Source organism: Falco punctatus, assembly GCF_963210335.1.
Source record: "Falco punctatus genome assembly, chromosome: Z".
Classification (NCBI taxonomy): domain Eukaryota; kingdom Metazoa; phylum Chordata; class Aves; order Falconiformes; family Falconidae; genus Falco; species Falco punctatus.
The window spans coordinates 61,377,363-61,395,044 of NC_137586.1; the positions used below are offsets into that span (position 1 = coordinate 61,377,363).

Below are 17,682 nucleotides of genomic sequence, written 5' to 3' on the forward strand. Positions count from 1 at the left end.
TCTGCAGCCACCTCAGGAACTGCAGTGTGACAACTTTATAAACCAGTGCTATAACTGTGTACTCAGCTGTGTCTTAGGGGCAAAGTCAACTTCAAAAAATTACTTTTAGGTCTTGGCTTATTGTTCTCTGTGGTAAACAACAAAAATAAAACAAAACACACAGGGACTACGTTTGACTATGACTGAAAGTGTAACAATAGGCTGCAGTAACACTGAGGTCACTATAGTCTGGATGGCTATACCCAAATAAGCTGTAAGTTAACAAATAAAAGAGTGTTTACATAGTAGCAATGCAAACAGCACTGAATACAAGTCATTTTACAGCCCATAGGAACAATGATCTTACAGGCTGCATACGTATGCATTGGACGTGGCATGTGTAAGCATCTTCCAGAAGATGTCATGGCAGTGCAAGTCTCCCAAGAGGACCAAGGCCTGTGATCTTGAAGCTTCTTCCCACTGTTTATGGAAGGTTTCATCCAATACTACTTCTTGATGGGGTTGTCTGTAAGGGACACCCATCAGGTTGTCCTTCCCTCTGGTTTTGACTTCCAGGCTCTCAACCAGCCACCCTCTACCCAAGTTTCATGCATTTGAGCCATTTGCTTTTACACAGAGTACATATTCAGCCATATATGTTGAGTATAGTAACATACTGCTTAGATGGTTAGTCAAACAGGACCAAAAAATAACATATTAACACCAGAAAACAAGCACTCAGTCACGAGGGAGTGGGAATGGCTTGTATATACTTCCTTACATTACTATTTCTGTTGATTTCCACTAGGTGTTAGCTTTATTCTGACACTTCCTAGAACACAATAGCTGTTATTACTATTGGAACAGGGCACTTGCCACTGATTTCATTTATACTGGTGACAGGGAGAAAGTGCACTATGTATTGGCATGGGTTTAACCCATGTATGGGTTAGATTCTTTTCTAAATTGAAAAGGTATGGCAAATTCACATAGAATTAAAGATAAAAAGGAAAACAATATCATGAAGAACCTTTTCCATTAATCATATATGTATCTTATGCTAAAACAACTTTTTGAAGAAATTAATGGATGCCTAATATTTTCAGTACAGTAACCTGAGCTATTTTATAATCTCAGTTATTTTAAGAACCCGCTTGGATTCCACTCCTAACAAAAATTAGAGTTCAAATGGTACGCTTTCTTTTGCAATCTCTGCACAAAAAGTTTTGGAAGATCTGTAATCAGAGTTATTTCATAATCTAGACTTGTTAGGGGCTATTTTTGTTCCTGTTTCTGACAAATGACAGCTTGAGAATGGTATGCTTTCTTTTGTAATGCCTTCCAGAGAAACTTTCTAAGATCTGACTGTCCTTTCAAATAGCGGATTTATCTGTTGAGTGGTGTTAGGAAGTGGAGTTGAACACAGTCGTTTGAGTGGCTGGGGTGTAAGATACCTTGCAATTTCTATAAGTATGGGGTCCTCAACATTTTTTTTCCCCTTCTGTGCAACTACAAAGCAAAAATATCATAAGAAACTTATCTGAAGTTATCTGTAAAAATGCAGTTAAGTCCTCTTCACTGAAGCAGGTTAATTCCCCATTCATTTTGATACCTGCAAGTAAGAAAGTACAAGTCTCCTTCAGAAATTGTTAACACATAGGGTGCAGAATTTAAACATTAGTTCTAGGAAAGTCAAACTTCTCATCTCAATTACTTTGAAAAACCTCATGAAGCAACATTGTTTCATGGACTTCACAGCCTCACAAATGAGCTGTCTTGTCCAGATCCAAGAGTTGTGATGCTCATACTTTCGTTTCTGATAAAACCAGCCATATCTGGAAAATGATGAAAGGCAATGTCTAGACTTTTTAAATTTCTGATTTATTTCCAGTATTTGGCATTGGATACTTGGATGTCTGTCCCAACAGAGGAATGGGAGAATGTCTAAAACTTTAACATGTGTGCTTTCTCTCCCATGCAGCTGCATTCAGGTCAGCAGTTGCTCAGGCATATACTTTTTTCTTCTAAGTTAAAAGCTAAAGGAAGGCTAAGAAATGATACCTTCAGTTAACTGCATTTACATCTAAAATATGAGTGGTGAAAAGTATTCCAGAAAATACTTGTTCATGCTGTGCAGTTTATCTGAAACATTTCTGTGTCAGTTACACAGCAAAATACCGTATATTTTTTCTAATTTGCTATGATAAGTAGTGTTTCATTGTATAAACATAACCTGCACACAATACAAGTGGTTTTGCCAAATTTTGTCAAAATTAACAAAGCATTTACCAAAACCATAACAAATACTCTCTCTGTCAGAAAGGTATAATCTATAACGGAATCCTTTCTAGACACCAGTGGAGGTTTTTAAGCGTTGGAAACAGATAAAGATCTCTGGTAACAGGGATTAATTTTACCTTCTCATTTCCTGCTTTGCCTGTGAATTTCTGACTCAATGTATTTTAAAATATTTGAAGAGGCTCAAAAAGCCAAGTTTACAAAGCTCAGTTTAGTGTGATCAGACACCCAACTCAGACAGCAGTGTTATATGCTTGCTCCTGAGAGAGTAATTCAGTTGCCTGGTATTAAGTATTACCTAAGGGCAGTCCACGAAACCAAGCTCCCTGTTTTAAAGCTCAGATTCCTTTAGATGTTTAATGCTGACTTGGAGGTGTGCTCAGAAGCGTGTTAGGGAAGCTGGGGTTAAAGCCGGCCACCAGCCCAAAACTGGAAAGAGGGGCTGAAGTTCTTCACTGGTCTTGAGGCAGCCTGGTTTATTAGGCTGACTCGAAAAGCAGTTGAACAGAGCTTGCTAATCAGGCCAGCACTGACGCTGGAGGAGTGCAGAGCGTGAAGAGGCAGCAGACAGTGTTTTAATGTGCTGTTCAGGTGGGGGCACCTGAGTGAGTAGGGTAAATACTTAGACCAAAAAAGGTTGGACACTTTGGCCCCCCTCAACTAGGACCTACTTTAGGGCTTAGGTAGGACTCATTCCTCTGTCCCATTCTTGACAGCCTGGGTGGATAGCTCAGGTGCTTTTCATCTCTCTGACAAAGTGAAGCATCAGGTTTTAGGTCTGTGTTGTAGTCCAGACTAAGATGACAACTACCAAAATCAGTCAAAAAGACATAAACTAGCATGTCACAAACTCAGAAGAATTCAGCATTTTCAGGGTGTGCAGAGTTTCAAAATGACTGAAACTGGCAGGGACATCTGAATAATATCTAGTCCAACCTCTCTGCTCCAGCATGGCCACCTGTGTCCTCTTACCCATGACTGTGTCCAGATGCCTTTTGAATATCTTCAAGTATCAGCTGCCTCCCCAGGGCCCAGGGTAAACATGACAAGAAAACTCACTATGCTGGTACTGCCCTTGGGTTACTATCCGTTATTGATTTTTCATGTAGGCAGTGATGAAGTTGCAATAAGAAGTCCAAAGGCGATCAAGAAAGACTTCAGTGCCTAGGGACAACTGGTTAAGGGATCAGAAGCCCAAGTGGCATTCTCCTTTAGCCTTCCCGTTGCATGGAATGATGAGGAAAGAAACAGGATAAACCCAGCAGATCAATACCTGGCTCCATGACTGGCGTCACCAGCAGAATGTTGGGCTTTTTGATCATGGGTCAGACCATGACGCCAGGCCTGCTGGCAACAGATGGGGAATGCCTGTCTCAAAGGGGAAAGGGATAAAACTAGGCTCACTTAGAGGTAAGTGTGGGGGTGGCACACCAATATTAGAGGGACAGTGTTCCAGAGAGGTCCTTTGATGTGCTCTACACTGTGCTGGAGTGCATTTGAAATGTCCCTGCACTAACGTGCGCAGCACCTTAGCCATCTCAGTGGAGACAGAGGACGGAGATCCACACAGCAGCAAAGGCATAAGGGTCGTTGATGTGTTAGAAAACACAGAAACACCTGAAAATAATCACATAGAAGTTAGGGCTTCTCCAGCTTTCTTAGCCTCACACAAGCTACAGGTTACTTTATCAATGTAATACTCAGGTGGCTTTTGGGCTATATGTATCTTGGAGCATGCTACCAGGCCAGCTAGTGAAAGAAGGACCAGCAGGAGGGGTGGGGGCATTCTGTCAGGAGGCAAAAGCTCCATTTCCAGGCTCCAGTCCTCCTGGGAGTGATGCTAAAGAAGTCATCACCTCTGGAGGAGAGGAAGCAGCTCCTCACACCGCTGCTCAGGGCTCCCGAGCAGGTGGGAAACACCACTGCCCTCCCCAGGTTCGGGACAGCCAGCCTGCCTCTCTCTGCTGTTGGGCTGGCGAGGGAAGGAGCCATGAGCACAGGAACAAATCAACAAACTGCTGTGCTTGCAGCACAGACATTCCTCCAGCTCTCCCAGGCTGACAAGTAGGGCAGTCCAAAACAGTGTCCTGTAAGGTAGACTATTAGAAGAAGCAAGGAGTCCCTGGCATTACTTGGGATGTTATTAACGAAGACTGATGGGTAGAGGGCTTCCTATAGGGAGTGAGTACCCCTGGGATATGCAACAGCTAAGCAGCAGCACTGAGGACTGCAGATCTGAGTGAAGGTACTTTAAACCGGGAGTGAAGTGAGAGTTAGACATCTGCTTGGTTCTAGTTAGCAGGAATTTCCTTTTGCTTTCCCTGAGGCTGTACTACAGCTGTCCATTACTCTACATGGCAATCTTTCCTGGCAAAATATAATTAAGCATTATTTACATAGAGCAGATTTTTGGCACTTTGCTCTTTTTGAGAGTAGAGGGAGACAAAATGTAGCTAAATGCCAGGTTCTTCCAATAAAAAGTAAAGCATATTGTAGCTGGGTATGAAATAGATCAAGTGATTCTGAAGAAGTTTAATTCTGATAATTTCTGCAGCCCTGAAAATACAACAGCATAATCCTGTTTTGATCTGAACCTTCCAGCACTGGCTAGACCTGCTCCAAACTTTTACCAAAACAGCACAAAGGCACAAGCTTGTCAACAGTGTGCTTCAGTCAGGAATAGCAAGATAAGAAACCGTTTTGTGGCAAGCTGTTTGTAATAAGCCTACATTGCTCCCTATAGTGAATGCAATATCTCAGTATTATTACTGGTTAGTTTAGAGTTTATCATCTCATTCAGTCACATGTGATTTAAATCATTTACTTTGGTGATACCTGTAAGAAAAAAATCTTATAAACTTATGTTTTTCTTTACAGTACTTTGATTATACTGATAATGTCAAATTCATGGTAGGTTTGTCTGGCTATGTTCCTGTTAAATAGTATGCAACTGAAATGTTTAGATACATTTTATAATATCACTGCATGAAGTTAAAGTAAGCTACAAAGTGCATGGAAGCTACAAAGTGCATGGAAGCGCAAGTATAGAATACTCATGGGAACTGAAAAGATGAGGAATAGAAGAAAACAAGGGAGAAGTTTAACAGCAGATAGACTCTTCTCTACCTAGGAAAGATAAAAACCTTAAAACTAAGCATTTAAGGGTGGACTTGGAAAATGGTCAGTACTGGATAAGAATAGAAGACTAAAAGATTCCATGACTGACATTGGAGATGTGAGGCAGAAGGTCCTTGGACAGATGAAATGGAGATGGCAAGAGAACGGGGGATGGCAGTGGGTAGGGCAGCGGGGACAACAGTGTTTAATCCAGAGACTGCGATCCCTTAATGGCCTTAATATTAACTGCAGGTGTGCTGAGTCCTTGCAGTCTTTCTTCTTTGGGCAATGAATCAGTGTGAATCCTCCTGGGAATGTGTATTTTCTTCCTTCTACCAGGTGATCTGCGCAGAGAATAGCAGATCCCCACTGCTACGATTAGTAGTCCTGGATGGAAAGGACCTCAGCTAAGAGTCTGGATCCTGCCAAATCAATGTGACTGTTAGTCTGGCTTCTGGTGCTGAAGCTTCTCTTCCTGATGGGTGTTCACTTTCCTAAAGAGCCAGGAAGATAATTTTAGAAACAAATAGTCCTGAGAATACTGTTAAGATCTGTATGAAGTTCTTGAAGGAAAGGATGTACCAGCTGTTGATGTTGTGGGACTTAGTGTTCAAACCTGAGGAGTTCTACATGCCACATAGAAGCCACCAGCGTTGGGAGTTTTGGGAGAAAGGTGTTCTGTATTCATCTCAGGATCCACATGCTTGAGTCCTGTTGATGTGCTGATGGTCTAGTCAGCAGCTACTCAAACTAATAACATCATAATAGCCTGTTAGATCAAAAGATTTTTAGATTATTTTTTTCCAATAATGTAGACTTACTGCTGTGTTTTGCTGACATGTCTTTTGATCTCTGGGGGAAGCTGAAGAGTAGTGAAGGCAATTGGCAGCTACACTCTCTCAGTGCTGTTTCTTTGGTTGCCAGCCACCAGTCAGCTTCAGGCGCTCCTTAGGGGGATATACACACCTCTTCCAAGTGGCATTTGAAGGTCATCACCAGCATTCTGCTGCTGCCTATGTGCAAGAAGGTAAGCTCCTAAACACATGTAGGGACAACCAGCCAGGCTTGAGTGTCTGGGACAAGGAAGAGCAGTGTCCAGGCATCAGATGGAAATGTGGAAAAAAATGTGGCCAACAGTCTGAATTTCCATTATGTTGGAAATTATGATACTCAAAAAAACCTTCTACATCATGTTCTGAAATAAAAATTTAACAAAAATGTGTTTAAAAATGTAAGGTCACCGAGCTTTTAACACGTTTTGTGCATGAAGGGTATCTCTAACATTATCTTCATCTTTGCTTAAGTACTGGTTTCTTGGTGGTGACATTCGCACACCCAAGCTGCTACAGGCAGGGTATTTTTGGTTAGCTGGCTGGGTACTGTCACCAGTGAGTAGATGGTGCTGGGCACCATAGAAGCATGCAGGGCCTTCTGCACCTGCAGAGGGACCAGCAGGGAACTCTTCAGCCTCGCTCGGCCTGATCCATGAGAATGGAAACCTGAGCAGTGTTTGTCCAGGCAGATGGAAGATTTCCTGCGCTTGTGCCTGCTGGGAGGGGTGGGCAGGTCACGGACAGGCTGTGTGCTTCTGCCTCACCCTGGGGCACCCTGTGCTGGGCACTGGGGCTGTGACATACACAGTGCATGTCCTCAGCCACCAGCATAGTTTCTTCCCACCTCCCCAGCTTCCCTCACGTAATCACTGTCTCCCCCCACCTCTCTTTTCCAAGTACAAATTTCATAATTTAAGAAATTCCCAAATCCTACATATCCAAAGTATAATTACGCTAAACATCCTGGATATGATGGCATTTCCGTAGCAATGTGGTATTTTAGGAAGGAATGTATTGCTCATGTATACAAAAAAAAACCCCAAGAACAAACCCATAAGGTTTGCTTTTCACCTACATATACCAAGGCTTAACAATCAAAAAGTGTCTCAGCAAATACAAGCAAACTGAAAAAATATATCACTAATAATATAATATTGATCAGGAATGTCTACCAAAGTCAGTGACTTCTTATTGGCTTCGAACTCTTCCTCCCACCGTGAGGGCTGGCAGCAATCCCACCGGCACAGATATTGTCTCAACCTGCAGCAAAACAGCAACAGCTATTTCTCAATCCTGTATTTTTGCTGCACAAGCACAGTCACAAAAGTGAGGTCATCAAGGCAACCAGGCAGCAGGGATTAGGGGAGAAAGTAGATGCACTATGGGTATAAAGCTCCATCAGAAAAATGCCTCTTGTCACGAGTTATTTCTTTTAACGGAAACCACTTCCAAATCCCTCAGATCTGGCCAACAGCTCAGGTCAAAAGCTGCTGTCAGAAGTGAGGCCTCAACATTCTTACGGATGAAGCAAAGTTAAGAGTTTTTAATTGCTATGGTTATAAAAATGGACAGATTTTTCTAAATTCCTCTTTTTTCCCCTTCCTGCCTCTCTGACACATATGTCAATAATTGAACCTGTATCTCTGAAGAAGTTAAAATAGAAAGCAAACTTTAAAACGTATTCATTGTAATTTGCCATTTCTGAGGTTGATGCTGGGTAGAAATTAGAGACTAGGAAAGTTGTTAATAGGTACTGTTTGTTCAGAGAACTCTTCACATACAAAAAAGTGATTGTAGTTAGTGAATGCTTTTTTTTTCTTAATAATCTTTCATTTGAACTTATTTACAAGCGTGTTTTGAATGTTCGATTGTTTCTATAGCCATGTCATTTCTGCTGCCTTTAAAAAACACATTTTTCATTTGCTGCTCTGATTATATTGCCAGTGTCTGATGCAACTTTGTTCTACTGCTAAATTCAGAGACACAACTTCAAAAGTAAAAACATGTGCATATTAACAGTGATAGGAAAGAATTTTGATCCAGTGTTATTTGCATTTAGAAAGTTGTACTCTTTACCTATACTCAGGATTACTATGTCCTGTTTAGTACGGACAAATAAACACCTCTCTTTAAGTATTCACCGATCTTAGAACTATTCACTTCCTCGGATCAGTATTACACTGAATTCATGTCAGGAATAGGCTTTTCATCAGTTATGCTGGTTTTCAGGAGTACAGTAAAACTCACCTGAAGTGTCTTCCTTTATGCAGGGGTGCACCTTTGAAATGAGAAACGCAAAGCTGCTTATTAACTTTATGTATCTTTATTAACTCACTAATTGTTATGAAGCCTGTCAGCAACTTGAAAAAGCTCTGGAGAAAGATAAAGAAGATGAAGGCACACAGCTTTGCAAATTAAGAAAACCCCAACAGCTTTTGGAATACGAGAACGAGACATTCTTTGGGAAACTGTGATGTTGCTGGTTTGTTAGGCGACACTGAGAGCGCGATGCGGGGAGGCACCCCGGTAACACCGTAAGCGCTAAGGGCTGCCCGAGCCCGGCTGTAGCGCGGTGCACCTGCTCCGCAACTGCAACCCAATCAGTCCAATAGCTTTTAAGGCGTCGAATTTAAAACGTCGGGTTTGACTGGAATTAGATTTCTATCCCTACACACACACACAACACGGTCAGAGGGCTGCTGCCACACTCGGGACGAGCGGCCGGGAGCTCCCAGAGCTGAAGCCGGGGAAGCGCCGCCCGGGCCGGGCACCTCCCGCCGCGCCGCTGCGAGCCCCGGGCAGGCGGAGGAGGGGAAGGAAAAAAGAGGGAGAGAAGGGAGCGACCAGCAGGGGGCGAGGGAACCCACTCAAGCGGACAGGCACGGTGTGTTGACTCACCTGCTTTGGCTCGTCCCCAGCTCAGCCGGCCGAAAAAGCCACGACGGGGGCAGTCCTCCCGGGTTTCCCTGCTGACTCATGCCGGGGAAGCGTTCCCTAAAAACGAACACGAGCACTCTCTGGAACTGGCCTGAGGCTGAGCTTAAAAGCCTGCACAGCCGTGTCGCTGCGGGACGGGCGGCGCAGCTGGGCTGGGCTCCGCAGTGCGAGCCCCGCGCCCCCGCCGGGCCGCGCCCCCGGGGCTTCCACAGCGGCTACCGGGCGCTCATCGTGAAACACTTTCGCGGGACCAGGGAATACCCGGAGGGGGGGCCGTGGCAGAGGAGTCGGCGCCGGCCGCCCTCGGAGAAAGGGCTCCAGGTGCTCCTCGGGGCGAGGGAGTGAGCGGGGCCGTGCCTCCTTTGGCCAGCCTTCCCTGATGCCCCGGGCATCCCGGTCCCCGGTGCCCGGGACAGCCGGCTGCCCTGTCAGCTAGGCTGTCCCCACGGCAGAGCAAGTGCCCCTCATCTGCGCTCCCCTCAGCCTGCGCAAGCAAAGGGGCTCTCTGGGAAAAGTTGTTTGTAAGGTGAAACGTTCACCAGGAAAAATCTGTAGGTGGAACAGGGACAGTGGTGACGGCTGTCCACCAGCTCCTGCGCTAGGGTGTTAAAACGATGCACTAGAGATGCCCCTGCGACCTGGGTATGGAGGGTACGAGCGTCCACCCCAGGCAGTCCATCTGCAGGTGCCCTGAAGCGCCTTGCCTCGCCTTTGAGAGAAGAATCGCGTTACAGCAATAGCTTTTGCTGAAGGTGTATCCCACACAGTCATGGGGAGGGCTATTCACACTTTTTTCTTGCAAGATTAGCTGTTTTGGAGGTGTTTTGTTTGGGGTTTTTCTTGCTTCCATTTGTTTTGGTTTAGGTTTGGATACCGCGTTTGATTATGCCGGTTTTCTTTTTAAGTCAGTGACACAGCTTCAAGTCTGAATAATTATTTATTTGCACTTCTGGAAAGAGGTGCATGAGACGTCCAAATAAGCCCCAGTTATGGAATTGGAAACCTTCATTTCCGTAGGCGTACAGGTACATATATGAAGCCAGCAACGATCCGAAGCCCAGCACGAGATAAACAACGTCTAAAGACACCATGGATAATCATAAGGGTAACCAGACAGTTCTCTTCTAGTGCTCCCGAAGCACCAGCATCCCTCTCTTCAGATCTGCCCTCCATGGCTTGTAGGGTCACGTAGCGGTCCAGGAGAATTAACCTTTGGCTTTTTCTTATACAGTCTTTTGTGGCTTGATCATCTTTCTTCAGATCGCCGACTTACCGCGGGCATCCCCCTACAATTTCAGCCTCTGTAACCACGACGAGATACAAGAGGATCTCCTAAACGGTTTGGATCCACACAGGACCTTTAAAAATGAGGTTGGTGGTTTCTCTGGTGGCATCGAAGGGAAACTGTCGGGACGGCATTGCCTCCACGATTTTACCCTTGACCGCCGGCAGCTACTTTGTGAAAATCTCGATTAGCAAGTCGGGAGTTGGCTAGTTTAGTAAACCTGTGCCTGTGAAACAGGACGGGGAAGTTTTCTCCTACTCTCCTCCGGGGACCTTCCTAAAATGTGCTTCGCTGAAGCTGGGACTGGCAGGGACGGAGAGCAGGAGCCCGGGCGGCTGCTGCCAGAGCGCTACCCGACTCTTCCCGGCGGCTTGCACACCCGTAGGACTGAAAGTCGCTTGTGTAATGGTTCACCGACGCTGAGGATGGTGTCACGGTTCCAAAGGTGATAAGCGGTTTAGCAGTTACTCGGATGGTTCACACGCGCAGCCGGCGCTTAGCGGAAAGACCAGGCGGCGGCTGTCGGGACGGCGCACGGTGCGGGCAGCCCCGCCGCTGGCTCGGGCGGAGCGGCACCGCGCGGCACCGCCCCGCACGGCTCCCGCAGCCGCCCGTGCCCCGCGCGGCCCCGAGGGCGACGCGTGGCGGCGCACTGGGGCGCTGGGGACGTTTATGATGGGGTGTTGGAGGCGGGCTGGCAGCCGGAGACGGCGACGCCGGGGTCCGTGGCGTTAACGAGCATCCCCTGTTGTTGTTTCCCTCCAGGAGCTACAACTCGATTTTCACACCTGCGAGGACGCGCCCTCCCCGCCGGCGGGTCCGCAGCAGTCCGAGGTTCGCCCGGGTGCACGCATCCCCCGGCGGCTAGGTGGCATTCCCTTTCCATGAAAAAAAAAAAAAAAAATGGTGGGGGGAGCGTGAAAAGAGAGGGGAAAGGGGGAAAAGGGGGGGGGGGGGGGAGGGACAAACAGTGGGAAGCGGGGAGAGGGGTGCAGGGATGGGGGTCAAAGGGGTGGGCGGGCAGCCTTTTTTTAAGGGTGCGTGGGGAAGCGCTGAAGGGAGCCGGGATCGCGGGCTGGCGGCTCCGGCGGGGCCGGGGTGGTGACCAGCCGTCTCCCGCAGGGCGCCCGGCGGGCAGAGCGGGCGGCCCGGCTGCTGGAGTGCTTCCTGGAGAGGGCGCGGGGCTGCGGGCAGCGGCCGTCGCTGTGGCGGAGCACCCTCCACATCGTGCTGCGACACTGCCCCGGCTACCGGCCGCCACAGGTGGGTGCGGGGCCGGGGCCGGGGCTGCCCTGCCCTGCCGCGGGGAGGCCCGGGGCAGCGCCGGGAGCTCCACCGCGGCTGGCGGCGGGACGCTAACGCGTGTGCGGTGGCAGGGCGCTGCCGCCGGGGAGGCGAGCCGAGGCCCGTGCGACGAGAGCAAGGCCCGGGAGCTGATGGCGGTGTGGAGAAGCTACATCAATTTGGGATAGGTGGCTTCTGGGGGGTGGCTTGTCATTTTTTTTCTTCGCCGCCGGACTTTGCTGGATATTTATTGCCCGCCATCGCAATGAAGTCATCCTGCGGGTTGTTGTTGTTGGGTTGTTTTTTTTTTTTTGGGGGGGGGGTCCCGCCCTATATAATTTATTAAAAATAAACCAACAAGCAGTGACCGTCTTAAGTACAGACGTGGTTCGCGCGGGTGTCCAGGTTGCGCCGTCGGAGGCCGGTGCATCGGGCGCTGTGCGGGCTCTGCTGCGGGTCTTCCCCGCGGCCAGCGCCAGGGCCGGCCGCTTCTGCCTGAGGGGAACGGGGGGCGGGGGCGATCCCCCCGCAGATTAAAAGGTAAAGTCGCGCGGTGGTGGCTGCAGGGAGCCTGTGTGGGGGCGGTCGCGGGTGACGGCTCTCAGCGTGCCCGGGGCCCTCGGGTGGGGGGCCTGGCTGGCACCGTGCCCGCCGGCTGGGTGGCGCGGACACTCCCCTCCTCGCTGCGCTGCGCCGCGCCGCGCCGGGAGTAGCCGCGTTCGCCGCGGGGCCGCACCAGGGCTGCCGGGCAGCACCGCCCGCCCTGGCAGCGGAACTCTGCCCGCCGCAGGGACCGTTTTCGGCGGCGCGCGGCGGCGTCAGGGGGCGGAGCGCCGGCCGGGCTGGCCGGAAGCGGTGGGGGGCGCTTCCTGCGGGCGCACGGCGTGCGCGTGGGGCAGCGATGGCGCGTGAGGGCGGCGGGCTGTTCGCCGGGTTCCGCGTGCTCGGCCGCTTCAGCGGGCACGTCCCACACGTCCTGCGCTACCATGGCCGCCACCGCGAGTTCTATCTGGCCACCGCCGTCGGGCGCAGCGTCCACACCTACAATGTGAGTGCCTGGCCGCCGGCCACCCTCTTGCATGCCCCCGCCGGGCCTGGCCGCCGTTGGGCCTGAGGGAGGCCGGGGCGGGCGCGGGGCAGAGGCGGGCCGCCGCCACGACCCTTCCTTCCCTCACCCCAGGCCCCCTCACCCCGGCCCTCGCCGCCGTGAGGCGGGGGCCTGTGAGGGGCCGCGGCGCCCCAGTAGCGCAGGCCTCGGCGGCAGGCGGGGCTGCTCGCCGGCGGGCGGCTGGAGGAAAGGGGGCGGCGGGGTCTGCGGGCCGGAACGGGCCGTTGGGCCGTGGGGGCACCGCTGGCCAGACGCAGTGCGCCGTGGCAGGCGGGGCGCATCCAGGCAGCCGAGCGCCCAGACGGTCAAGCTTTTCCTTCGCTGCCAGACAAACCAGAGCTCCCCCGCGGTTTCCGTAGCTGTGGTTTAGCGTTTGAGAGCGACAATTTTGGGGAGCAGTCCCCTAGGTCGTATTAAGACTTATGTGTGGGAGCAGAGGAGCGTAATTCCGTTCTGCAAGATATAAGCTTCTGATAATGATGCACCTCTTGCTGTACGATAAAAGCATCTTCGGTGTATAGAAGCAGTAACAAAGCAGAACTGAATCGAGTGATTACAGCGAGCAGCAGACTGCAGACAGCAGTAGATCTTGTACATTTATGGTGTTTTTTTACGGTTTGCTCCTGTCAGCCTTCTCCACAGACGCTGAACTAAAATAGTAGTCATCATCACTAGGCAAAGATGACGGTAACTGAAGCAAATTCTACGTGAACAGAGATAAAAAAATAACATAGTGTGATTGTAGTGGAAATAAAGTAGAAGCAGAGGTGATGTGGAAAAAAAGTTGGCCAAGCGCTGCCGAGTGTCTAAACATGCACTTAGTTTCCTGTGCTTTAGGATAAAGTATATTAAGAGGCACAATTTACTCTTGTAGTATCGTCTTTTGACAGATATATTGTTCCCTTCCTTTAGACCCACTGTGGGCTTTCCTGTAGATATTGTTGTAAACTAAGAGGAATAACTTTTATGTCTTGTGAGGCATGCAAATTCCTTATCTCACCTGGGTTGTTTCCTACAGTTTTGAATTTCTGTTTATAACAAATGCAACCAATTACTAAAAATGTCTTTAACATTTACATTGCAGGTGAAGAAACTTGGTATTGTGGCTGTGAGTAAGTATGCACAGATTGTTCATTCCGGTTTTTTATGTGTTTTTTTTTAATGCATCTGACATCTGCACTTGATTCTCAACTAAAAAATGGAAAATTAATTATATGTATTAATATTTGCACTTAAATAAGTTGAAAGGCGTCTCAGAAATATGGGATATCAATTTGGGAATGAGACTGCTGTTGCAGCTGTAATTTAGTTCTCTTAGGGATATACCTTGTGAACCTCCTGTTCTTGTCATCTTGCTCTTACAAGAGCACCCTTAGGCTTTAAGGACTGAGCAGTGGAGAAAGCTGTTAGTTCCAGATACCTTTTTTTTGGTTGGTTTTGTGGTTATTAGAAGGTTGTGTTACAGGAGGAAAATAATCACAAGAACAGAACAGGTATGGATGGGACCAAAAGTCTTCAGGGAGTGTTAAAAATTGGCTGGACTGCTGGATACAAAGGAAATGAGTTGGTGGCTTGACATTCAGTTGGCAACAAAGCATAGTGCCCTAGGTGTCAACAGCAGTGCCTATGTTGTTCATGTTCAGCACCTTCACCGACAGCCTGGGTGATGAGGCAGTGTGTGCTCCTAGTAAAAATTTGCAGAAGATACAATGTTAGGAGCAGTAGCTCACACCCGAATGGCAGAGCTTCAGTCTGGGGAGGTGTTGCAATACACTAGGCCTGGGCCAACAGAAACCTCGCCCAGTTCAGCAAGGGCAAGTGCAGAATCCTGCACCTGGTACGGAACAAGCTGGGAACTGACTGGCTGTGTGGCATCCTGCTAAAAAGGAGCTGGGGCTGTGCTGGTGCCAGGTTGAGCATGGACCAACAATGCAGTAACTGAATAAGGCAAGCTGTGTACTGAGCTGCATTAGGAATGTGGCCAGCAGATCCGGGAAAGCTGTTACCCTCCTGGGCTTGGTGCTGGTGAGGCCATACCTGATACCCAGTTAGTGTTTGTCCCCCTCCCACTGCTCCTCTTTCAGGAGCGATGCTGAGGAACTGGGGTGTGTCAGGGGCCTGCAGCACACAGCATGAGAACTGGATTTTAGTCTTGCGAAGGGACAGATATGGGGTGACCTAGAGGCAGCCTGTTACCTGAAGGGCAGTTATAAGGATGGCAAGGCTAAATCGGTGGTGGTGGTAGTAGGCAGAGTAACAAGGGGCAACAACCACAGATAGCAGCTTGAGAGGTTGGTTCTCTGAACTTTCTAATTGGGGTGTGCTTAAAACTGTCTTGGCCTAAGCAGACTTCCACACAGCTCATGTGGAGTACCAGGTCTCTGTAACCTGATTGCAGGCCTAAGTCACTTCAGAGGATCTATGGGAAGATGTCTGATGTGTTCAAACAAATGAAACCTCTCATTAAGTGCAGCCTTTTTTATGTTCTTAGTTTAATTCGTCCCATTGAAGTTGTGTTTCAGTACAGCAAAAGGTACAGATTTCTTTGAGAGAGCAACATTGCGGGTAAGGCTGCTGTGCGTTGATGTAAATTTGTATCGTAGATGCACTCCCATGGAGACTGGTGTTTTCCTGTGCAATCATTAAGCACCTTGATTTGCATTTTTATATTTCCCTAAATTGAGAGTATTTTTCCCTAGAGTATTTTTTTTTCATTTCAATTTTGTACCACTTGGGACCAGACCAACAGCCTCCCAATGTGATCTGGAGCTTGGATGCTTTTACAGTTTGAGCTAGTTAAGTAACAGATCTCATAGTACTCTTCCTAAACCAGTCACAAGGTGGGGAATGAGATGGATTCTTAGAGGGTGAATTCCTGATGTCTTTAGCTGTAATCAGGAGACAGGTACAGGAGTGGATTACTAGCTTCCAGGTCTGCAGCATGGCTTAACCTAATAGGCATTGCTAATGCTGTGACTTTTGATTTATCATGTTTCCAGTCCAGTGGCCTCAGGGGCTCTTGACAGTCTTCATAAGTGTTAATGTTGGGATAAATTCTTTATAAGCCTTCATGAAGCTAACATGTGCCTTCACCTACAGTAATAATTCAGTAATTTATTGTTACGTGTTTTTCAAAAGAACCACCATGTGATCTGTCAGTCTGATGTTATGTTGTTACTGATGTGATGTTATTTATGGTAATAGTTGCAATCATTTGAAATGTGTGTGTTTCTCCAAGAAATTCAACAACATTCAACAAGAGAGCTTTCTCAGTGGGTCACCTGGCAAAATAAATACATAAAAGACTGTCAGGCTTTCTCTTGTGTTATGAACCTGAAACTTGAACTTTTCTTTTGTTTGATTAACAGGTAATGCTTTGCCAAGAGAGATTACATGTTTGGCTGCAGACCGCATGTTGATATTTGCTTCATATGACAATATTCTCCATGCTTTTGCCAGGAACAAAGAGGTTTTTATTAGTTTAATTATTACTTAGTAGTACAACACAGTTGTGTATGTTTGTGTTTTCAAGACTGATAATTTCCTACAAATGTCTATTTCTGTAGATGTTCAGTAGTTTCAATTTTAGGGAAGCAAAACCTGTGGAAGGAGGAATAAAGAGCTTAAAATAGGAGAATGTAAGAGCAAATTCTGTAATAGCTGACCTGTGTTTTATATATTAATTATAATAACAATGTAGTTACCTAAACATAAGAAAATTGTTATTTCACATAAATGAAATAAATTGACATTAAATCAAGTAATTAAAAATATTTAGTTAAAGTATTTTTACAACAGTTTTAAATTATCAGAGAAAATTTATATTCCACTTAGTTGTATGGCCTTTCCAATGTATTTTATTTAAACTTGTTGCTGATGTGTTAGCTGTGTTATGTTAATACGATATCCTACCTGAAGAGGTTATATTGAAAACATTTTTATTTTGAACTTATAGGTGGTGCATACCTATGAAGGTCACAAGGCAAGGATACACCTTCTGCAGCCTTTTGGTGATCATGTCATCTCTGTGGATGTTGATAATGTTCTTATTGTTTGGAATATACAGTTAGAAGGCAAGCAACACTTCTGTTACTGCTTGATAGGATAGCGGCTACTTTATAGGAATTGTAAACATTCAGTAATTTTTTAAAAAGTTTTTTAAAATACACATGTTCAGAAATAGCTTACTCTTAAGAAAAAAAAATCCTTCTTAACTGTATAATATTCAAACTGTAATGTGAAGTCCTAATCCTGCAGTAATTTTTCATGAATGGATCCTGCACCACATGCACAGACCCAGTCAGATTCCATAGAGTGTAGAGAGATATGCTGATATGGAAATTGCATTTCAGTGTTCCATTTTCTGGTGAAGGCGGTGGTACAGCATCTTTGGCACCATCTCTGAAATCCTGTAGTTCCTTGATATTTACCAGTCTGGGTAAGACTAAATTCTTAGGAAAAATATTTTGTTTATGTCAGCATCTTCTCATGCCATTATAAAGTGCCTTACAAAATCGTGCTTCAGTGCCCTGAATTTTTTTCTTTAGAAAGCATTCTCATTGGTTTGACCAATGTAATTCCCTAAATGCGGGATCTTGAAAGTGGCTGTAGACAGGCTTTAGAGATTTGAAGTTGCTATAACAAACAAAAGGCATGCTAATCCAATGAGTTGTTTTGCTCAGGCAGGAGCAGGAATCCTTCAGAAAGATATAAATCACTATGGTTTTGCCAGCACTGTTGTACTAGGTAGGCTTATAGGGAAAAAAAATATACCTTCAAGCCAACAGATGTTATAATGTAAAGAAGTTTAGCCTGTCCTGTTACACATTAGCTAATCCTTT

General features: G+C 47.0%; 2 protein-coding genes across 2 annotated transcripts in view; both read left to right on the plus strand.

Moving 5' to 3' along the window:
* The first annotated feature begins 5,289 nt into the window (after positions 1–5,289).
* Positions 5,290–12,423, plus strand: LOC308056229 (uncharacterized protein). The gene is made up of 5 exons (XM_080371249.1): positions 5,290–10,269; positions 10,425–10,535; positions 11,215–11,283; positions 11,572–11,712; positions 11,826–12,423. Exons 1-5 carry the CDS (start codon positions 10,198–10,200, stop codon positions 11,919–11,921), a joined length of 489 nt encoding a protein of 162 aa, XP_080227375.1. The 5' UTR covers positions 5,290–10,197; the 3' UTR covers positions 11,922–12,423.
* A 158-nt stretch (positions 12,424–12,581) lies between these two features.
* Positions 12,582–17,682, plus strand: part of WDR36 (WD repeat domain 36) — a 31,530-nt gene continuing 26,429 nt past the window's right edge. Inside the window, exons 1-4 of the mRNA XM_080371252.1 lie at positions 12,582–12,781; positions 13,926–13,953; positions 16,210–16,310; positions 16,797–16,914. Of these exons, the coding sequence (XP_080227378.1) occupies positions 12,635–12,781; positions 13,926–13,953; positions 16,210–16,310; positions 16,797–16,914 (394 nt within the window). The 5' untranslated portion in view covers positions 12,582–12,634. The remainder of the gene's footprint in view (positions 12,782–13,925; positions 13,954–16,209; positions 16,311–16,796; positions 16,915–17,682) is intronic.

Excerpts from the sequence above, each read along its gene's own strand:
- LOC308056229 (XM_080371249.1), top strand. The coding sequence starts at position 10,198 with ATGAAGCCAGCAACGATCCGAAGCCCAGCACGAGATAAACAACGTCTA. Across the intron at positions 10,270-10,424 it reads CACCATGGATAATCATAAGG|ATCGCCGACTTACCGCGGGC; the intron begins GTAACCAGACAG and ends ATCTTTCTTCAG. Across the intron at positions 11,284-11,571 it reads CGGGTCCGCAGCAGTCCGAG|GGCGCCCGGCGGGCAGAGCG; the intron begins GTTCGCCCGGGT and ends CGTCTCCCGCAG.